Source organism: Anastrepha obliqua, chromosome 1 (assembly GCF_027943255.1).
Source record: "Anastrepha obliqua isolate idAnaObli1 chromosome 1, idAnaObli1_1.0, whole genome shotgun sequence".
NCBI classification, from domain to species: domain Eukaryota; kingdom Metazoa; phylum Arthropoda; class Insecta; order Diptera; family Tephritidae; genus Anastrepha; species Anastrepha obliqua.
This window is the reverse complement of record NC_072892.1, coordinates 177,442,310-177,466,510: the sequence shown is the minus strand read 5'-3', so window position 1 is coordinate 177,466,510 and position 24,201 is coordinate 177,442,310. Positions and strand designations below refer to the sequence as shown.

Here is a 24,201-nt window from a genome sequence, read left to right as displayed (position 1 = left end):
TAATTTTTTTCAACATAAATTATCTAGAGAATGTTTGTTTGCAACACGAATATGGCATGCGAGGTTGTAAATCTTAGTGACGCCAGTTAAACAAAAAACTTGAAAGTAACAAAACAAAACAAAATAAAAAAAAAATCAAATCATTTATTAAAAAGTGCAAAAGCAGATACTTGGCGAAAGGAACACACAAAACAAAGGCGGAAAGGAAGCAAGCACAAGAGGGCGATACTTGCTTTTCTTTCACAAAGGCTTTCAAACTTATTGCAGAACAACGCCTCAACCCCTCAACGCCTTCACCGTGAACGCCATTGATATTTCAGAGCAGCAGTCGAAACTAAAATTCATCCACAGCTGTCACGATGGCCGATAAAGGAAAGGAAGCCCCCAAAAATACGGAACAAAAGAACCAATTGACCCGTGCCATGCCCGAACAGAGCAACGACTATCGTGTTGTTGTGTTTGGTGCTGGTGGTGTGGGAAAGAGTTCGCTGGTCTTACGTTTTATTAGGGGAACCTTCCGCGAAACTTATATACCGACCATTGAGGACACCTATCGACAGGTAAGTGCTATTCAACAGAACTTTATAGCGTTTGGGCGATTACACAAATACAAGAACGATGAAGAGATTTCGGATGCTTTTGTGAATGGTTTGTTTGTGTAGACTCTATAGTATAACGCACATACATACATGTGTATGTACATATCGGTGTACACATACTTATATGGGAAAGTTTTGTTTCAAATTGAATGCAGTGAATTTGATGAGGGTTTTAGCAGGGGAAATGTGACACATTTGTTTATGAAGATTAGCAGGCTGAGACATTTTCACCTCACACCCCTACAAAAAGTATAATCTGAGGTGTCAATGATATTTAAGAGATATTTCCGTTATATTTATAGAAATAGAGATTTTTTTTCTCAATTGTATGGTAGAAATATTAGTTTTAGAGAAATTAAACTAACAAACTATTAAAAAAAAAAAAACTCAATCACATTAGGCGTATGGTTTCCACAATTTTTTCTTCATAACTTAATTCGGTTTCAGAATACGGAGAGAACATCTTTACTTCGCTAGGTAGGAGGCACCTTTTTATATCTTTGCAATTATTGTCTAAACTTGTTTCCTTCTATCGATAAAATGAAGCCAGTGAGGCAAATACACAAATAGGCGTAATTTTCATTAAGTGAATACCTATGGATGACCTGTCTTGCTTGTTAGCTAAAACGAGTGTGGGTGAACGAGCATTGTGTGAGTTTTACCTGAGCTGGTGGGTGAGCTCGTTTACGTGTTTATATATTTGAGCTCTTTAGCTCATAAGTATTGTTTTACGCATATCAGTGTGGTACGACTAAATATTATTTATTTATTTATTGCATTAAATTTATAATAAAAAATTTTAAAATTTAATAGTTAAGTTGCAGTGCTAGCTATCAGGGCTATTGGTTGTAATGAGAATGTTAAAATAGGAGATTATACAATATTATATCTTAAAATTGATGGCTCGAATGTAATTATAAATGAGTTGTGGGAGCTTTAAGTAGGTTGATTGGATTCTGGTTTTTTAAGAAGGATGATCTAATTCTGTGAAGTACCGGACATTCGAGGAGATCTTTGCCAGTGAAGTGTGTGGTGCATAGTTGCCAGTTGCAATGTTGTTGATTGCTTAGCAGGTGGGAATATGTTACGTTTGTGTGGCCAAGGCGAAAGCGCAAGAAAACAAAAGAACTTTTGATAAATTTATTGCGCCTTGCGACTCGGGAAGCACTTGGCAATAGACGCCTTTACTGGGAAGATGCATTGAATGCAAAAACGTCACCTGCTGCTTACTTACAAGTGAAACCGCTTAAATACCTGCATTTGCAAAGGCTTCAGTTTGTCTATGGGGCAACTTAAGACAAGGCGGCTACACCCTGTATATTTAGTAACAGTTCCAGATTTGTAATTTACTACAAAAAATATGTAAGTAATTGCAATATCAGAAGCAAGGTATGAACACGGCCGATAACGCGCGCTTTGCACCTTCACACTAAATAGGCATGGCAGTAAAATATATTAAGGGCTGTTTTTCTCAACTATTTTCTAATATTAAAAAAAAAAAATGTTGGCGCGCACACTTCTCTTAAGAGCTTGGCCGAGCTCTTGCTCCTATTTATCGTGTGCGTCTTGATGTTGTTCCACGAATGGCGGGACCTACAGTTTTAAGCCGGCTCTGAACCGTAGATATTATTTTATGAGGAGCTTTTCATGGCAGAAATACATTCGAAGGTTTGCCATTGCCTGCCGAGAGGCGACCGCTATTAGAAAAAATTTGTTCTTCATTTTGGGGATTCATGCACGGAGACTCGAACCTACGTGCTGCGAATGGTTGTCACGCACCAAACCATTCGCTACGGCGGCCGCCGTATGTTTTACAGATCATTTTAACATAATGACAAGCACATTATCGATATTTTTACTATGACAGCTAAATAACACGGCTATTCATTACCCGTGCTGCCAACATATGATTATTTATACCAGTTGCTCCATCTATTTGCCATTTGCCACGCTTGGCGCGTCGAAAGGCCTAATATCCCTGGTAAACCTTTTGAAAGCATTTGATTTTTGATTTCTAATAACAATCAACCGAACTGTGATGTACCCCCCTGTATTCAAAGGTTATTTGATGTGTTTTTTTTTTTTAATTTGAAGTTAGTTTAACAATTTAAGTAAATTAACAATTTGGTTCTAGGAATTTTAGAGTTTTAATTAATTAGAAAAAAATTTAAGAAGTGAATATCTTTTTTGGAAATTTTGGAAATCCATTTTCTGGTGCTTTTTGTGTGCTTTTTGATGCATTTTTCTTTAAGAGGGAACAGGTTTTTGTCTTGATAGATATAATTATGGCCTTGCAGTATCAAGCCTGACTTTCCCTTCTAAATCGATTGTTCACTGAAGATTATATTTAGAATTTCACCAGCCGGATGCCCTACATATATAACCTGATGATAGTAGAGTTAGATGCTACTTTTTATCAATTCTAGTGGGCGCTGAGGTAGAAACCTCGTTTAAGGTCATCATGATACCCTCTTTGGTTAGCTTATCGGCGACCTCATTTCCGCAGTTGCTTCGACGACAAAAAACGTCAACGAAGTCTACCGTGAACTGACACTATTCAACTATTGAAGTATTCAAACAGTTCCAAATAAGTCAGCTGGTTTTAAGTTCCTTCCGTCATTCTATAAACATCATCATCATAGCAATTACAGTAACTCGGGGTGAGCATGTACTTTCTTCACAATCGCGCTCCATACGACTCGGTTCATTACGTCGCTTCTCCTAGCATTTATAAGGCGTAAATTTGCATCAACATCGTCTGCCCATCTTCCTGGAGATGTTTCACGCTTTTTAGTGTTGAGAGTTGAAGATATTTTTCGTAATTCTGTTGTCATCCATTTTGAGTAGGTGTTCAAGCCATCTCAGCCGCTGAGCTTTAGCGAAATGCGCAATGGTTTGACCTGATATCAGCTGTTTGATCTCTTCGTTGTATCTGATTTTGTAAGATCCATCAGCTTCCCTTACTGGTCCAAATATCCTTCTTATTATAGAATCTTATGTTCAAAGGGGAGAAGGTAGTTCTTTATCTACGATGCCTGATTTTATATTACCGTAAGATTTACAGCTTACACGACCTCGATAGTAATTTATTTAATTTATTTTAATTATTTTGCTGATTTTTGACAATTTTTTCATTGACTATGTTGAATGTTTTCTTCCATATCAAAAAATTTCGAGCATTCGTTATATGGAGAAAATACATAAGACCGCCGGCAAAAAAACAAAAAAAAAAATTATAAAAAAATCAACGGAAAATTTTTAACCACGTGCAATTAGCACTTTATTGTACTAAAATGTAATGGGCTATAAAACTGCATACCCGAAACTATTCTAAAAGTTCTCATTGAAAAGTGTGAAAATTTGTTAATTTTTTTTTTAATTTGCATGTAAATCTTAAACTTGTATAGTTTTTTTGTAGCAGAATGAACTATATTTTTATAAAAAATGATTACAATTGAATAAAAAAGAAATCTTCAAAACTTGCCAATAAATTGCTTGACGCAGTGTATATAGCGCATGTGACCCCCTAATTCGAAATTCGGAAAAACGCAGTGTAATAAAGAACAAAAATATGAATAGCACGCGAAAGGAAATGCTCTGCGATTGTATCATGCACTCAAACTCATTCTTAGCGCATATATGTACATACATGCGAATGTGACACACATAGGGACACTCTTACTAACAGTCTTGCAAATATTCATATCTTCTACTTGTAGATGTATGTTAGAAGGGTAAAATTGTTATGTGTTTGGATTTATGCATACAAATTGGCAGCACAAAGTCATTCATACAAGCAGTAGCAACAACATAAGCACTTAAAATACAGTTACAAGGTATACCACTGCCAAGGAATGGAGATGAATTGTAGTACGGCATTGCGAGAAGTTTGAATGGAGATGCAAATATTAATAAAGGATCATTCAAAAGTGATGCCTAGAGGCCGGTAGTGAATGATTTCTAGACGAAACCTATTTTCTGCCGTGTTTGACAATTGCCAAGTAAACAGATCTACAATTTTACGCGATAGAACAAGGCGTTAGAATTATTGAAACTTATTATGCAAATGGTCGACCTTTAAGAACAAAATACCGCAAAATACGTAATTTTTTATTGGAAATAATCGTTCAGATGAGTCGACAATACACAGGTTGGTGTAAAAATTTCAAGAAACTGGTTCTGTCGAGGATAGAAAATAGGCTGATAGACCAAAAACTGGACGTGCTGCTGTAGGGCAGAGTGTTGCTGAACAACCTTCAAAGTCGACATTCTCAGCAATTAAGAATTCATGATTTGACTATTTTGCGGATTTGTTATGTAATTTTTAAGAGCTATAGTTTGAATAAAAAGAGTGAAACCTAAAATATTCAAAATTTTTACATATTTTATTTTAAACCAACATCTAAGCGCGTCTTTTGAAAGATCCTGTATTAGTTAGTGACCTTCGCTGCACCATTCCTTTGCAAATTTTTTGGCAGTTACATTCATTTCCAATGTGTCTGGTAAGATTCACATATATTCTGTATAGAAGAAAGTGTAATGGTGGGGTAAATACTTATATGAAACTTCATAAAGAAACCTCAATTGGAAATGTATATCAACACTAAATAATTTATATAATCCCAAAAAATGCCTACCCAAACTCATCTGTCAAGCGCACTCCTTGAACCGCAAGGAAAATAATAATTCTCCAATAATCCAATTCAAGACATAATTCTTTGCAAACGTTTGCATTCAATTACTTAAGGGATTTTATACAGTTAGAAGGCAAAAAAAAGCGAATTTTATAGAATTTTTTCTGAGAAAACTTTTAAATTTTTTTATCTAAAAATTTGTACACATGTTATGTTATCTCTTAACTGTATTTTAAGACTTAGTATTAGTAAAAATATTTATTTGGAAAGGAGCTACAGCTGATTTCCGGGAGTTCTTCTATAAAAAAAAGACATTTTGCGGTAGCCACTATATTTCTGAACTGGATCCTATGAAATTAGAAAACCAAACAGATTTCGTTAAAGTAATGATAAATCTAGTAATTAATCGAAGGAATAAGCAAAGGACATTTTTTTGACAAAATGGCGATTTCTCAAAAAACAAAAAAATCGATTGTTGACAAAAATTTTGGCCTTTCTAAAAAAAAACAAATACTTATCGGTGAGAAAAAATCTTCGATTAATTACTAAAAAATATATTTAAGAAGCTCGTGTTAAAATTTGAGACTAATCAGTTTAGCCGTTTTCAAGTAATATTGGTCACCGACTTTGAAAACACCATTTTGAGAAAAACGCGTTTAATGTTTGGAAAGCACTCTCAAGCACTCTGAAACACCTTTTCAAATTTGCCTGTAACTTCGAAAATATTCACCGGATCGAAATGAAATTTTCTGTGTACTTTCTTAAATATATGTACATTAGAAAATAAAATAAAAAAATCTATTTTTTGAAAATTCTAACTGTATATAATCCCTTAAGTAACCTACTACTTACTTCTAAACTAAGTTCCTTATTACTAGTTGGCCTTGCAGCTGAAGTTGTTTTCCTTTTATAATTGTTCAACCTTAGCAGCTGATATTTTTTTAAAGACGAAGTTCCACGAAAAGCCAATTATCTGCCTCTAAAATAACATCGAATCTTTAATGAGCTAAGTAGTTAGCCAATGTATCGGTGTTAATGAATGAGTTCATAATAGGCGAAAAAATTCTAGTCCAATTTGTGTCAAAACTCACCAATTTGGGATGAGTTGAAAAAGTGTACATATATTGATAAATAATATGATTTTATTTTCAAAACGGTTATATATAACAGCATAAAGGAATCGAAACTAATGTACACATACCTATATGTAAATACCAAAATGCTCAGTGTGAGAGTAGGAGCCGATTTAGCTACATTTGACAAATTCAAGTCTAACAAACTGCATTGTACGCTATACGCATATTACTATACGGAATATATTCAATAAAATCTATAGTCCCCAACATTAGCTACAATGCCTTCTACACTTCAAGTCATACTTTGTGATAATTTCTTTGTAGGTTGTGAAGGTAATCGGCTACAAATGAGCCGAATCTGCCTTGACAACTCTTTGATTGTCCATATTTGTTTTCCTTTGCTTAACTATTGCCCAAAAAGTTTTCAATAAAATTGACATAAAGTGACTATGAAGGCCAATCCAACACATCAATCCCATTTTTCTGATGTCAATCTACACACTTTCAGCTTCTATGCTTGGAATCGTGATTTTCTTGTAAAATCCAAGATTGGCTAGTTCTACCCAACATCTTCGCAAATTACGGTAATAATGTAAATTTGTATTTGTAAAGTACATCAAATAAACGCCCAAACATGAATCTTAACTGGAGTTAGTCGATTATCAGCAGTACACCAGGACCGACGCCAGCAACCAATCGCCCAAAATGAAGATTTGTCCATGAATATTATGGTTGCTCAATTCTGCTCTGAATTTACATTAACCCATGCAAGACGGTTATCAAAGTGCGGTAATTGAAAATGAGCGAAATCGGTCAATAATATTGCACGCCTCTCTCATAATGGTAAATAAAGTAAAACTACTCAAATTCGGTATAAATGTAGAGCCCAAAAAAAATTACATCACTTTTATGTAACGATAATGTCTTAAAAAAACTTCATCTACACTTGCCCCCACCTCATTCAGATACGATATAAATATAATATATAAATATTATTGAAAGACCACGCCCACTTTGTATATGTTAAGACTAAATTTACGTCTGCCCGTCTGATCTTAAAAATTAAAAAGACAATGGGATTTGTCTACGAGTGTTTGATTCCAAAATTAACAACTACTCAATATAAAGGGTTTTCCAATAAGAAGTGTTATGCCCGTAAAAGATCAATGATTTCGTTGCTTTTGTGGCACGTAGCGCCGTTTTGTTCAAAATAAACGTTGTCCAGGTCAATACCATCCAATTCCGGCCATAAAAAAACGTTAATCATCCCTCGATAGCGCAATCCATTCACCGTAACTGTTGCTCCAGCTCCATTTTCGAAAAAGTAAGGTCCAATGGCACCGCCGGACCATAACCCGCACCAAACAGTCACACGTTGAAGATAGAGAGGCTTTTCAATAATAACTCTTGGATTTTCTGAGCCACAGATCCGACAATTTTGCTTGTTGACGAAGCCACCGAGGTGGAAATGGGTCTCATCACTCAAGATGATTTTTCGATGGAATTCCAGATAATTTTCATGTATTTCAACGACCCAATCAGCAAAGACACGACGTTGTTGATGATCGGCCGGCTTGAGTTCTTGTGTTAACTGGACTTTATAAGCCTTAAGAGTCAAATCTTTATGCAAAATACAGTGTAATGACGTTTGTGGAATGCCTAATTCCCAAACCTGGGTTTTATTCAAAACTTTCGGCTACAACAGCAATATTTTCGGCTGCTCTTGAGCGACGTGCACGGGTTCTGTTCTTCACATTACTAACTTGTCCCAACAGCTCGAATTTATTCACCAATTTCTGTATTGTGGTCCGACAAGGTGCTTCACGATGAGCCAAAAATGTTCGAGTTTTACGAACCGTCTCTACCAAACTTTCACCATTTTTATAGTGAATTTTAATAATTGCAATGCGTTGTTTAAGCGTGTATCGTTCCACTTTTATTAATGGCGTAGTTTCTACTTGTCAAATATAAAAAAATTGCAGCTTCAAAAGTGAACTCTACTGAAATAGCGGGATATTCAAAATAACACCTGTTATTGGAAGCCCCTTTACAATTTTTGCTAAAATCTGCGCTGATATTTGATTAAAGTCTTTGAATTTTGCCTTCCGTCCTTTTTTATTTAGTAAAAAACTGAATGAAAGCGAGGTCATCTAAAAATTGTTCTTATTGTTATTTGAAAATATTAAAGTAACAACAGCAAACATAAAAAATATATAGATATATATTTGTTTCATACACCTCTCATAGATCATTTTGCAACTAGTACAACTCTAGTCACTTTCACACTAGTATTTAAAAACATAACAACAACAAAGCAACAAGCATAATAAAATAATACTTGGTTTGCACATTACTCTAATTGGTTAATTGGCAACTAGTGCAATTGTAGCTACTTACGAACTAGTATAATTTCCTTCATCAAATCCCAGTTCATGAACTTAAATATTTGCTTAATAGTTTTTGTTTTCACTGTAGGGTCAATAGCCCAGCTTATATTATATGTGTATATACTGATATGTATACATTTATATATATGTGCGTGTAAATGTGTACAATTACACAAAACTAACGCAAATTGTTTAATTCTATCAAAACTGATACTGCATGAAAATCTTCAAGTATGAGTGGCTACCGTTTTGTGTTATGTAGTGGTTACTCATACGCTCGGGTGGCTCTTTGAATGAATGGATTGAGAGCGCGGAGGTTAGGGTTAATTCAAAGAAAATAGGCACATTTATGTAAATATTTTGTGTGGACTTTTAAGTAGTGTCAGCTTTTTCAGCCTATTTCCATATAATAATGCAACATTTTAACATAATTTTCCTAATAATTATAGATATTTTTATGAGGAGCTTTTTCATGGCAAAAATACACTCGGAGGTTTGCCATTGCCTGCCGAGGGGCGACCGCTATTAGAAACATGTTTTTCTTAATTTTGGTGTTCACCGAGATTCGAACCGACGTTCTCTCTGTGAATTGCGAATGGTAGTCACGCACCAACCCATTCGGCTACGGCGGCCGCCATAGTACTTAGACGTCAAAAACCCGATTTTCGCTAAAAACAAAAATTGGCTAATTCCTTTTTGTAAGATTAATAATTAGACTGTGCTGGGATTTTTAATATCTTTTTTTGCGCAAGAGTTGCTGATTTTACTTCATTGGGGTCTTATAAATTCAATGGAGTCGTCCGTTTTGACATATTGGGCTCTGTTTTCGAAACATCGGTATTTGAAAATTTCCTTTGGGTTGCTGGGAGATCATTTAGAATTAGCCTTACATCAGACGTTAATTATCTCGATGATTTTAGAAATAGCTGAGATTGTATTAAAAAACAGTACTGTCCAAATTTTTTTTATATATACAAAATCAAATCCACTTCAAAATTTATTACTCGGGGGTTTTAAAAATTAGCCGCCATGTTGTGGCCGCCATCTTGGATTTTTAAATTTTTCATTTTGTATTTTAAAGTAAACTTTATAGCTAAATTTTGAGACCTCGTACAACTCTTTCCGTTGAAATTAATTTTTTTGGCATAGGTTATTAGAATGAATTTAATGAATTTTGATTACATTTTTAGTCATATTAAATGAGCCATCTTGAATTTCGTTTTTGGCCACTCTGCATTGAAAAGTAGAGAAAAAGAGCTAAATTTTAAGCCCTATTAGAACTCTCTAGGTCAAAAACATTTTTGGATGGATGGGGGTCTCCCGTTGAGAAAGAATGCCCCATATATATGTACATAAAATTTTAAGTTTTTCATATAAGAATTGATGATGTAAGTTTTTTCTAAATGAGCTCTCTATGGCCCAAAGGAAATTTTCAAACATCGATATCTCGATAACTGAGCTTATGTGATAGAACGATGGAGGGCATTGAATTTATAAGGCCCCAATTAAGTTAAGTCATTAATACCCATTTATAGAAGATCGCAGTTATGAAAGATCGCCTATCAAAATCTTTGTTGAAATGTTGAACTCGCACACTGCTAGTAAAACACTAACTGATTAAAGTCTGTAGTAGTAGACATTTAATATCAATAGTGGTATAAGACAAGGTGATGCCCTTTCAACAACCATCTTCAAGCTAGTTTTGTATTATGCTATTAAAGACTTCACGAGAACAGGGCATCTATATGGCAGATTAGCTCTGACTATAGTATACGCGGACGATATAGCCATTGCCGCCCGTAGTAGATGCAAGCTAGACGAAATCCTCCTAGCAATAGAAAAAATTCGAGATTTGTACGACTAGCAATAAACATAAGCAACACCAAATATACGGGGATCTCAAAAGTGAGAAGGAAAGCGTCTGACGTGATTGACATCGAAGTCTGCAGTTTTGCGAGCGTGTCCAAATTTACATATCTCGGCGTACTTATAAGGAACACCAACAGCAGGCAGGACTGTTTATCTGGCGGGATAATAGCGGTGAATTGGGCATACTACGCCAACATAAATCTCCTGAAATCAAGATCTCTCTCACGTAGGTACAAACTCGCTATTTTTAAATCGCGCATTCGACCCGTGTTGGTCTACGGCGCAAAAATTTTGAGCATAAATTTTGCTGACGAGGAGCGCTTAAGAATATTTGAACGCAAAATATGTATTGCGTAAAGTATTTGGACCAATACGCGGAGAAGATGGCGAGTACAGAATCAGGCATAATAAGGCGCTGCTAAGTCTCTGCGAAGATATTATAAGATTTATCAAGCCGCAACGCATAAGATGAATGACGGTAGGTCACAAAAACTTCTGCTGGACTACAATAATTTGTACTCAAGACCGGTTGCCAGACTAAAAATGACGTAGCCGTATAAAGTCAACGAGAATCTGAAAAATTAGGCGCCTAAAACTGGAAATTTCTAGCGCTGGATTGTGTTGCGTGCAGCAAGATTGCTGAGACAGCTAAAGCCCACTCCGGGCTGTAGTGCTAATAGATGATGATGATCGTGATGAGTAGACAAATAAAGTTGCCATTAGATCTTATATGAGCAGCTAATGAGGTTTTTGTATCTATAATTTTTTTATTAATAAACTACTTCGTTCGGCAATCAGTATTTTTTAGCAGCTGCATACTTTTTCTATGACTTTCTAAACATCTCTTCTGTTTCTTACTCTATTAATATTATTTGGCTGTTTGTGCACTGCGACCTGAAGAGATCTGTTGTGCAGCCATGTAGCCTACTCAAACAGTTGTAGGCTATTAATGAATCCTAAAACTGCTGTAGGCTTAATTTCTACCAGGAGGTTTGAATCTATAGCCCCATTTTTCAGGTAATTTAGTCTGCGCCGCGCCACTCTTGGGCAGTCGCATAGAATATGTTCTGCTGTTTCTTGTGCCTCTTTGCAGAGTCTACAGGAATCGTTTTCTATCGCACCTATCTTTTTCATGTTGTAATTAAGTTTACAGTGTCCTGTTAGTAGTTCAGTGTAAAGTTGTATGTCCTTTCTGCTTAGATTAAGGATTGCTTATGCCTTTATCCGTTTTGGATCTATGAGTCTTTTCGCATGCTCAATCGGGCTCTCCAGTAATCGATTAGGCTTCGCTGTTCCTGCACTTTTGAAGCTGTTATTTACCCCGCAGAAAGGTTCAGAACCTATGAAGGCAGTGTTTGCCCCCTTTTCTGCTAAAGTGTCCGCAATTTCATTCCCTTCGTGCCCCTCATGTCGCGGGACCCACATCAAGGTAACAGAGTTTCTTGATGCTAGGATGCTGAGGATTTTAAAGCATTCCCAGAGCAACCTTGATTGGAATGAGAAGCTATTCAACGGTTTTTTAGCTGCTTGAGTGTAAGAGAGAATGTTAATATTGGCACCGCGCGTGTCTCTCCGTAGATATTCTCCGGCACACAACTCTAAGGCGTGGACCTCCGACTGGAAAATGGAAGTGGTTTTTCCCATTGCTATTGCTTTTTTGAAATGTGGTCTGATAATTTCAGCCCCGGCACTAAGTATGGACCATTTTGGACCCATCAGTAAACAGGAGCGTATAGGTAAGGATATGTCATTGTTTATCCACACTGAGCGGTCACTAATGACCACTTTGAGTTTCTTGGAGAATTCTAGTTTCCTTTCCATCTTGTCGTGGACTGTCAGGCACGGAGAGTTCAGGATTGAACCGAGAATTCTGGCATGTCCTATAAGATTGCCTTCTTTGAGATGGAATAGATTAGGAAGCCTTTGAGTTGCACTACCTGCCGGTCCTTTGGCTACAAGATAGAGTGGAATGAGTTCAGTGACCATTCCTAAAGCCGCTGTGGGACAGGTTGGCATTGCTCCCGTTACGCGCAGACAGTCTACTCTGTGTACCTTGTTAAGTGTTATCTGAGTCTTAGTTTGGTCTACTTTTGGCCACCATACTTACTCTAAGTTAACTCTCCGCTTTACGAAAGAGTTTTTTTTTTCAGTTTGAAATGGTGAAAATTTATAACAAGTATTACGTAAGCACTAAATTTGGCACATAATACGAAAAGCTGCAGTCTATTTTTTATCTATATTCATAACCCATTACAGTTGCCAAGAATTTCCAATCGATATGCGCAAATCACTGTGAAAAGCATATACGCGCGCGAATCGCACCGAAAGAAGCATATCCATATATTCAGATTTGCAAAATTTTCTTATATTCAAACGCTGAAGATGACTGAACTTGAAAGCTTTAAATTGCTTATTTCATTTTCTTCTTTTGCGTTTAAAGCGTCTACCAAATTTGTTTGTCGGCCATCACCTTAATCATTTCGGATAAGACTCTGTTTACATATGTGTCTGTGTATGGGTATGTCTACTCAAAATATACAACGAAGCATATGAAAGTATGTGTGTGTATACGTATTAGTTATCAATGGAAAATACGGAGCTTCAACAAGTTGTTGATTTAATTCTTTGTTTTGTCGATTTCCTTCCATGCGCTCCAACACACACAGCTTGGCGTGCCCACACCCACACACGCTGAAGCATGGGTATCACACAACAGAGCCATCTGACTCCTCTGCTACTATCTACGAGCGTGTACCGGACACGCATGAAATTTAATTTAAACCGTTTTAATAGGTGCAATCATGCATGCGTTTACACGCAAAATATATATACTTAGACACAATAGCGTATAAATAGTTACAGTGAAACCTCGTTGCGCGGAACCAACTCGAAATTTATGCTATTTATTTCTTTAAAAAACTATTTATTTAGTTTTAGTGCAATAAATACAAGTAAAATATATCATTCTCGGAACACTTTTTGTTTTCATTTTTTATGAAAGATGTTGGTTTACAAAAAGAAACAAAGATTTTAAGATAAATTTAATTTTTCGTTTAAATCTACCTATTTTGCTTTAAGTTACATATATGAAAAATATGAATATACTTATTATTTTTTCATTTTCATTTTTATACCCAAGCACACTACCGCATTTTGATTACGTAACGGTTTTTTATAATAACCTAAAATATAGATTTTTAAAACATAAAGATATACTCCTTGGCTTCCAAACTCTTTTTCCGACAATACCACAAGTCTTGACGATAGCGCTATACTAGGTTAGGTTAGGTAGTGCTGACTGATCTGTAAAAAGATCTCACTTAGACTCCTAGAAGCCATTGAGTTACCAATGCTATGGATTTGGCGTCGAAGATTTTATTTTCTGTAATTCTTAATGCACGTCTTCGCGAGTTTTAACAAGCCGTTCAGCCTTTTGTCGGCAACATGAGACCGACTCCCGTCAGTACTCCAACCAATATTTTGCAGTCTTTTCTCCAGAGTGATAAAATAAAGTTGGCAGTTTTGGTATTCCAAGCCCTTAGCATTATTTCGGCAGTTTTGTACGAAGTTGAGTGTTCCCATATCAACTGCTTTTCCAGACCTAGTTCCTCATTTAGTCCCGTTTCCCGAAAGGAGAGTGATGGCTATATGTCTGACGTGCTCGACAAGCGAATACCTGCAAGCTCATCGACTCTCTCATTTCCTGCTATTCCTTTGCGTCCAGGTGTCCAGTAAATAGTGACCTGCCCGTTTCCGCAGAGTTCATCTATCTTGGATATGCATTGTTAAACACATTCCGAATTAGTGCAAGGAGCCGCAATTGCTTTAATAGTCGCTTGATTATCAATGAAAATGTTTGTCCGAGCATTAAGAGGAGTTAATTCCAGAGCTAATTCAGCTGTTATTGTTGCAGCATAGATTTCAGCTTGAAATATACTACAATAATTTGGGAGTGTGAAAGACTTTTCGAGATCAAATTTCGGACAAAAGACTGCTACTCCTACTCTTTCCTCCATTTTGGACGCATTCTTCCATTTTGCTCTATAATGACTCTAGAATTTTTATCAAATTTATCTTGTGGAACCACGTATTCTGACCTTCCGTTTGAATTCAGCATGTTGCTGTGACCAAAAAGCCTATGTGAGCAATGTCCTGACATCTTCAGCCTTAGAGCAAATCTTTTGGCTGAGTTTGATTGGATGCCAGTTGAGAATACTTTCTATTGTTTAATAGGCTGCCGATCCAGTGTTGAATAGCAGGTTCCACACCAATTGAATCTTCCAAGATATATGGAAACATTCCATACCTTTTATAATAATGACTTAGAAGGAGGCTTTGAGGTTGTAGATATGGAATTAAATCTTTGGTATGAAATAATTTGCAATAAGAAATCCGAGGAAAGGTCAAACATAGTTTTCAAATCTGTTCAACTGTGTCGGAAAGATGCATTGCTGAATTTACAAGGTGGCGCAAAATTAATCATCCAATTATGATAAATGAATAAGTTTTTTGTTAAATAAAAAAAGTGATTTTGACAGATTAAAATCTTTATTTTTATCTTTACGCGTTCCCTTGCGTGCCTGTTTGTATACTGCGGCCGCTTAGTTCACAAGTGTAGGTTTTTTTCAAGTCATAATTCAACTATATGAGAGGCAACTGTGCATGCCTATATACAAATATTTTTATACCAAAGGATATGCGAATGAGCATAACGGTCTCGTCGACCCCTTATACTTATTAGTTATACTTAGATGTGTGTAGGTGATACCATGAAGCTCTGTTTAGGCGGTACAACCCAACAAACCAGAGTGGCACTGATTGAAGCATTACGAGTTTCCCTTTAAATTTCGAATGACTAAAAAATTTGCCATAAACAAAAGTGAGTTAAATTTGTAGTAAGATAAAACATTTAAGTGACCCAAAACCAGAAAGGCATTACGACCTTCGAGACTTTTGTATCCTGATAACACTCAATACCTAAGTAATTTCAAGATGTCCAGTGGGAGCTAAAATATTCTCGGTAGCCTCATTTTCGGCAATTAAAAAATCAAAGAATATCAATATAGTAAGCTAAGCTAAGGCTGGACTTTTACAAAAATGTGTTGGGACATCTCTTTATCTCTGAAAATTAAATAGTCGATAAATAATCGAACTTTGAAACCGTTAACATTCACTCTTCTTTCTAAAATCATAAAATATACGCTTCTTGCGATTTCTTTTCGATTTCTGTACCTTTTGTGGATTGGGTAACTATTAAATTTATCGTTGAGTAAATAAATAAGCACACATATATGCACACACGTGGCTTCATGTTGCTTGTAGGCTTAAATTTTATATATTTTTAGCAAGTATAAATATCTTGAAAGGCTTTATGCTTAAAAAGAAAATAATAATAATTACTTGGCATATTGATTTCCAGCAAATTAGAGCTTGCAAATTGTCTCAGTAATCTAAAATTACCTTTTCGAGACATCAATTAGGTTCTTCTAAAATTTAAAAATGGCACAGGCGCTGAAGGAGTTGAAAGAAGAGGACTTCCAATGGTAGCTTCGAAAGGGGGAATGTAGGTATAAATAGAAGAGGAAAATATTTCACAGTTTCAATACCGACAATTAATAGCAACATCTCGATTTTTTTTTAAATATAAATTGTGTTCTTCATAACGCATAGACATGCAGTATGTGTAGTGTGGTGCGGTGGGTCGTATGAGTGATTTTTCATGCATACGTCTACGTATCTGAAGGCACCAGGGCGTATGAGTGATTTGGATGGTTTCACATCTTGTTGGAGAAAAAAGTGACTTAAACTTTCGCGTGCTACGTAGGTACACTCGACTTTCCACTCTCGACAGTTTTTGTTTGTTTATTTCTTCTCTTTTGAATTATCAGCGATTTTTCATTTTTAGTTTGTTTTGTAAGAGCCAGATAAAATGGTTGTTTAGGCGTGCTTAGCGGTGTTAGGCGTACCGAAAGTGAACAATTTTGATCATTTGCCCATTTGTCCATAATCCTTTGATCCTTTTGAATGACGTTAAAGCCGATTTAGATTTGTTCAAAAGTGTCAGAATTCTAATGTCACATACGTTCTAAGAGTGAAATTGAAGCCGATCATACAAATGCGAGCGGCCAGAGGAGACAATATCGAAAAAAGCACGCCAAGCTGGGTAAGAGGTGAACATTTTGTTTACTTTTTTTCAATTACAGTGGTCGTACGGTTACTTTGTTTCTTGCCAGTTCGTATGGTCAGTAAGAAGTATTGCCTTGCAGCTAAGCACAGTTTATACAAATTAAAATATAAAAATGCATACGGAATTGCGAAAGAACCATTCCAGATATGACATCTCGGTAAAGCGTCACTCACACGTTTTGCTTGCTTGTCGTTTTTAGCTACCCGATAATCCCGTATAGTATGCACAGCATGCACAGTTCAGGGGATTTGAGCCTGCCTATCATTTGGAGGATCCGAGCGTAAAGCTCAATGTGAACAGGAAACATCAAATTGCAGAAAATTATTTCTCGGTAGATAATGGAAAACCTCTAAGTGTATTTCTGGCATGGAAAAGTTTCTCATAAAAAGTATCAGCCGTTCCGAGTCGGCATCAAACTATAGGTCCCTCCACCTGTGGAATAGCATCAAGACGCTTGAATTGAAGCACGAACCCGGCCAAATATTAACAAATAATGTAGGCATATTATACAAGGTGGCGTAAAATTAATCATCCAATTTTGTGTTTGAATAACTTGTTTACTAAACCAAAAAAAAATATTTTGACTGGTGGGCCTTTACCTTTTTGACCTTTACGCACTCCTTTGTTAGTCTGTTTGTGTACGGCAGCTGTCTAACGCACAAGTGTACAATATGATTGACGTACGCCACCATTTGCAAAAATTATAAATCTTCCGATAAGGTGATTAATTTTGCGCCACCTTGTATGTACATATATAATCGAATGGCAAATGCGGCTCTTTGTTACGCCAGTTTAAAATTTTTCATATTTTACTGAAAAAGTATTTGAAATTCATACAAAAAAGTATTTTCTTAACATGATTTTTCTTAATCTGTCGAAACATAGAACATGTAGGAATTATTAATATCGACAAAAATGTTTCTGGAGATAATTTCTGTGAATTACAAGCAAATTTCAAGCACACATATGCAGAATGAAATGCTCGTAAATTTTGTGTGGTCATTTTAAAAATTGTTTTTTTTTTTAATAATAGCTTCGACTATGTGCAGTAATTCCTGCAAGTTTTGTAATGGGATTCTCATAACATTTCTATTCGAATCTATTCTTTATACGCTATCGCAGTCCATTTCATTGATTCCCTGACCCACAATGATTTTTAAAATACTTTAAAATCGTTATTTATCTTACAGCAATAGAGTAAAGTTGAATCATTTTCCGAAAATAAAGTAATGTTTTTTTTAATATACTTTTTATGATTGTACTAACTTTCAAAACTTAAGACTCAAGGGAGTTGTTTAAGAATTTCAGAACTTAAAATTATAATAAAAACAAAAATATTGTTGCAATAAATTTTTTTATTATAATATTTTATACTAATCATTTATTTTTTTAATATCATATCCGGCATATGTCCGCCGCGGTCACGAGTTACATGGACCATTCAATCAGTTCAATTTTAAACTACTTTTTCCAATAAATCTAAATTATCGAAATCGAAGGACAAAGGCCAGCAACTTGAAAAGGATGACGCATCGATATTTCGGAGTCTTCTTCCACACTCTATGAAATTCACTCTATGAAATTCGCGAACTCATTTTTTTTTTTTTTCAAAGTAAATTTCCACAATTTGGAAGCGTTGTTCTGGCATTAAACGATTCATGATGACTTGCCAAACCTTACTGAAGAGAAATCTCAATACAGTTTGCCATTCTCATGAAACTAAAAACAACACCCGAAATTTAGTGATAGTAGTTTTTTAGTAGCTTCTTAGCTTTCTCGCTGAAATCCCTTGAGAGACTGATTGACCTGCACATAAGAAGCGAAATTCCTCGGGGTCGGTTGTTGCATACCCAACATGCTTATTGCAAGGATAGATCGGTGAAATCTGCCCTGCGTGCAATTGTGAAAAAGATTGAGGAGTCTCATTTTCAGAAGAAGTTTGCGGTGGACTCCTTCCTCGACATTGAGGGGGCTTTTAATAACGTCCTCCCGCAGGACAAAACTGCTTAGCAACAGAATAGTCGTGCAGAGTGGGGCGGCATCTCCATCCGCCGGCAGGTGAGGAGGGGCACTCCGCAAGGTGGTGTTCTCTCACCATTTATCTGGGTTGTTGTTGTGAATGACTTGCTGGAGGAGCTGATGAAAGGGGGCTGCCGGATAATTGCCTACGCGAATGACGTGGCACTAATTGTTAGAGGAAAATTTTTGGATATTCTGTACAACTTGATGCAGGGATATCTGAATGCAGTTGTTAGATGGGCAACGAATTGCGGCCTGTCGGTGAATCCTCTTAAGACGGAGCTCGTCCTGTTTACAAGGAAATATAAAATACCCAGAGCTTAACTTCCCTGACTAGGGGCGCTTCTCTGAGGCTTTCTGACAAGGTGAAGTACCTAGGTATTATCCTTGACAGCAAGCTTACATGGAAGCCCAATGTTGAGGAAAGAGTGAGGAAGGCTACAATCGCCTTGTATGGGTGCAAGGGCGCAATTGGAAAAAGATGAGGCCTGTCGCCTAGAGTTGTTTTTAGGCTATATAATACCATTGTAACGCCTATCTTGTTATATGGGGCCATAGTCTGGTGAAACTCATTAGAGAGGACGCCGTTGGTGAAGAAGCTGCAGAGAGTTCAGAGGTCGGCACTCATTGGAAAGAGTAGGGCGCTTCGAACGACTCCTACTTTGGCACTCAACGCAATGTTAGATGTGGTACCCGTAGACATCGCATGCAAAATTGCCGCTGCCCGTACCGCAATCAGACTGAGGGGTTAGGGCTATAGGCTCAACCTCAATTATGGGCACTCTAGTATCCTTAGAAACTTCGAGTTCATCCCCCTGTCAACGGATCAATGTATTATACCCTCGCTCAGTCCAACCGGAACTTTCTCCAATCATTTTCCATCAAGGGAAGAGTGGACTTGTTCATGGATGGATCAAAGTTGGAAAGAAAGGTTGGCGGAGGAGTTTTTTCAAATTCAGGTTACCGGACCAAGGCAGTGCGTTCCAGGCAGAGGTAGCCGCAATCAAGGAGGCAGCTGATAGACTGCTCACATGCTCACTAACAGTCAATTAAGTACATATTTACTCTGACGGCCAAGCAGCAATAAGGGTCCTCGAGTCAGTGACGGTGCATTCGAAACTGGTCAGGCGGATGAGTTGGCCAGACAAGGCACATGTGAGGTGATTTCCCTGCGAAGGGAGAGAATTGGGATTGCCCTGACTACCTGCGGTCTGCTCCTGGAAGGATGGGCTTCACGCCAGCTGAGCGGGCGTTGGGCAGGTACACAAACTTGTAAAATCACGAAATCCTTCTGGCCACGTGTGGATCGAATGTGCTCGCGCGAGCTTCCGAGGTTGACGAAATATCAGCTCTCGAATCTCATGGGTTTTCTCTCAGGACACTATACGCGAGGAATGCATGCTTTGAGATTTGGAATTACTTCGAGTTCTTTTTGCGTTGGATGTATTCAGGATGAGGTGGAATCATCCTAGCACCTTCTCCTTAGCTGCCCTGCTCTAGCGGAGTTAAGATCCAAGCATCTTGGCTCTTACTTCTTTGCCACGCCTGCTAATATATCTGGCGGTGACATTAAAAATCTGATGAACTTCATCAGCAGCATTAAACGGTCGACGCAAACTGTTCCACTGTCCCACTACCACCTCTCCTCGCCCTCTCCTTTCATCCCATGGGTTTTCTCTTTCACCTCACCGCCTTCATACTGGTGTCAGAAAGGACGAAACCGTTTATCTTCGTCCAAGTGTGCTCATTCCTGGGGCAGCCACTCCAACCTACCTACCTAGTAGCTTCATATTTCTAGAGAATGTCCTATACAATATCCAGAAAGAGGATCATATTTTATTTCAAAACACTTTTTTTAATTATAATAAAAATTCAAAACTTCCAAAGTGACTTATTTCAAGTTGTGTAAAGAAAATATCTGTATATACGCCTTTATTTTTACTCAGAGAACAAATTAATTGAAGTTTTTGTAGCCCTTTTTGTGGCATTTGTGATTTTTGTGGAATTTGTGACTTTTTCCTGCAAAGGATTGAGGATTTAAATAAAATTTTAAATTAGCATTTGCGAACATTCGTATGTCAAGTTTTGTTTGTAGTTCATTGATCTTTAGAATATAAGAAATGAGTGCTTCCTGACCGTAAAGTAAAATTTGTACTTCGATCTAAGTAAGAACTCTCTTACTTCACCTTAATGGACTAAATTTGTAAAAATTTTATGCCAATATTAAAAAACTTGTATGCCAAAAAATTGTAATCTTTGCTTACGAACAAAAATTCATTCTCATTCATTCTCATATTTCAGTAGGTGTCCTTGTATGATGTCATATCTGCGTAAAAACTTGTCCCGTATTTATGTGCTATACTCACTCAAACCATTGCATTTTAAATGTACATATGTATGAATGTATGTATGTAGTTATATATATACGAGTATAAGCTATAAATAAGCCACTGCTCTTTAAAGAGATTTTCATTGTTTGACTGCATCAAAAATAACATTAGACCGCAAACCAATTTATATTTGCAATATTTTATAATTATAAAACCAATATTCTTGACTTAGATTGCAAATCAATTTCGTTTACAATTTCACACATTCGTACTGCTCATTTCCAACAGGTTATAAGTTGCAATAAAAATATTTGCACTCTGCAAATAACCGACACAACAGGCTCACATCAATTTCCGGCTATGCAAAGACTGTCCATAACCAAAGGCCATGCGTTCATACTGGTATATTCAGTTTGCTCGAAGCAAAGTTTAGAGGAGCTGCGACCCATATGGCAAAATATTAAGGATCTTAAGGTAATTACTAATAACTTCTACTTCAATTAAAATGGCAAATGCTTGCATTAAACAACCAGTAATAACACCACTTTATTATACTCGTACGTATGTATTATATGTATGCAAAATGTCATATTTTCTAACTGCAAAATTCTCATTTAACCTGCAACATTTCATGAGCGAAGGGGCCGGACGTTGTCAATATACCAGTTATGTTGGCGGGTAATAAGAGCGATGAAAGTGCCGAGTTACGTGAGGTATCACAAGCTGAGGGGCAGGCACAGGCAGCCGCCTGGGGCATATCGTTCATGGAGACATCGGCCAAAACCAATCACAACGTCACTGAATTATTTCAGGTAAGTGCCAATAAGCAAAATGACTTACTACGTGAGTAGATGGGGTGCGGTGAGGGGAGGGCTGGTATACAACATACGTACATGTATTTGCCTGTCAATTCGTGCAGATTTGGTTTGTATGTGCGTCATATTGAAAATGAAATTATGCTAATTTTCCCGAAAGACATTATGACACGTGCGTACCTACACATGCACGTATGCATGTATGTATGCACATATGTATATTAATATCCGTATATGACTTTGTGTGCCTTGTACAGGAGCTGCTCAACTTGGAGAAATCGCGCATTGTGTCGCTGCAGTTGGATGTCAAAAAGCAAAAGAAGCAGAAAAAGGAGAAGAAAAGTAAAGAAAGTAACGGTGCCATACCGGAAAACAGCGATGGGGCAGCTGGAGCCAAGGAGAAATGTCAACTGATGTAAGGGTAGACGGGAGGCATAAGAAAATAACGAAGCAGAGATAGAGACACACAAGCAAATGGTGGTGTTAGAGTTAGTGAATGAACGGCCGCCAATGAAGCCATGCTCTTGCACGAACACACGAATATGTACAGCAACAATGCAGCTATCGAGTGTATGCATATGAAATCGGTATTTTTTTAAGAAATAATTTTTTTTTAATATTATAACTATTGCCAGTTACACATTTTCGTTATTTCACAAGTGAATTTTGGTATACAATTTTTATAGCAAATAGAGGAATGATTCCACTTTTTCACTTTTCCGCAAGCGTGTGCCACATCCGTTGAAAAAAAAAACAAAAACCAAACAATCAAGTGGTAATCAAATGGAACTAGCAATAAGTCTGGTGAATAAACCGTTTAAGACAGTGCTTCCCAAACATTTCACACGCTTTGCTTGGTGAGATGTTGCATTTTCATTAGGAAAAATTACTTTGTGCGACGTCTTCGCATATTCTGGGCCTTTTTTGGGGACAAAGCATGATTAGAGACTATTAATTATTGTCAGTAGTGCAGACTAGCAAAAGTTTGATTTGGTTGTGGTAGCTCCTACTAAATTAAAAAATGACAAAAACAAATATTGTGCACATATCGTAGTGTGAAAGCATCGAAAGAGCAATAAAATTATAACACGCGGTAGTTGCAATTTGAAAGCTTCCATATTTTAGCGGCATAAACATGCGTACATATATACGAATTCCGGTTTCATAGGTATACAGCTGATACAACAGAGTATGCTGATAAATAGAGGCGTGGCTAAGGATAGTTGTTGACAATTATACTCGTTTTGAATTCACTTCAAATTAGCTTTAAAAAACCAAAAAACGAAAAACATAATAAGAACAAAAACAATTTTAACTTATACTCAAATGTTACATATTTTAATAATTTATTTATTAATTTAGGCTAATGAAGCGCATACGAAATAATTATTTACGCATAGTATGTACCCGTACTTGTAGTTGTATGTACAGTACATTTGTAGATTTTCACCTTTGTTACTAAGAGCTATTAGTGCGTACCAAAGAGATTTTCAAACGCCATTTAATATTGTCTATTTTTATTAAAACTAAAACTAAGAATTCACAGCAAATTAGTTATAAATATATACAGATCACAAGACGGATAGAAAAACTTTAGCAAAAGAATTAGGAAAAAAACATGCTTGAATACATTTGCCTCGGAAACAAAAAAAAAATTTAAATTTATTGAATAACGAAATTAAAAATATTTAATTGAGTTTGATAGTAAATATAATAAATTAATTTTTGCATGATACAAAACGAAATAGCTTGCAAGTATTCTAAAATTTTGTTAGAGCGCAGTCTTTAGTTTACTTGTATGTGTTAATTGCCTTGAGCTGACTGTCGTGGTGAATTTCGTGTCTTTAACTTAAGAGAAAAAATGTATAAAGACAGGAAGCAAAGAGTGTATAAAGGCCAAATGGTGCGGTTTCTGTCTCATTCAACTAAAAAAAGCTTGGCTAAGAAATTCCACCACACAAAAATTAATAGGCTCTAAATTTTTCCCCCAGTCGCAAATTGGCTCCTTGATAAGAAAGTCGTATAGACCTATCGGGTAAAATTGAAATAAACCAGTATGGAATGAAAAATTAGAATAAGTAGCTAACGTAGTAACGGTACAAGTACAGTTCCATATCGAAATACTATGCTGTTACGTCGGACTAAATTAATTCAAAGAAGAAGAAGCTGCCGTAATATGATAAAAAAATTAAAAAAGGTGAATATCAAGGGCATTTTGTGATTTTGTGGGGTTTCACTACCCCATCTAAATTATAATTCAGTAAAAAACATTTTCTAATTAGTTT

At 36.5% G+C, this 24,201-nt stretch overlaps 1 protein-coding gene across 1 annotated transcript; it reads left to right on the top strand.

Annotated features, from left to right (window-relative positions):
* The first annotated feature begins 268 nt into the window (after window positions 1–268).
* Window positions 269–22,335, top strand: LOC129235474 (GTP-binding protein Di-Ras2). Its single transcript, XM_054869342.1, has 4 exons — window positions 269–560; window positions 21,390–21,575; window positions 21,743–21,913; window positions 22,174–22,335. Exons 1-4 carry the CDS (start codon window positions 360–362, stop codon window positions 22,333–22,335), a joined length of 720 nt encoding a protein of 239 aa, XP_054725317.1. The 5' UTR covers window positions 269–359.
* Window positions 22,336–24,201: the final 1,866 nt, after the last annotated feature.

Coding starts and splice junctions, on each gene's coding strand:
- LOC129235474 (XM_054869342.1), top strand. CDS start 360: ATGGCCGATAAAGGAAAGGAAGCCCCCAAAAATACGGAACAAAAGAAC. Junction 21,576..21,742: donor AAAATATTAAGGATCTTAAG/GTAATTACTAAT, acceptor TCATGAGCGAAG/GGGCCGGACGTTGTCAATAT. Junction 21,914..22,173: donor ACGTCACTGAATTATTTCAG/GTAAGTGCCAAT, acceptor TGCCTTGTACAG/GAGCTGCTCAACTTGGAGAA.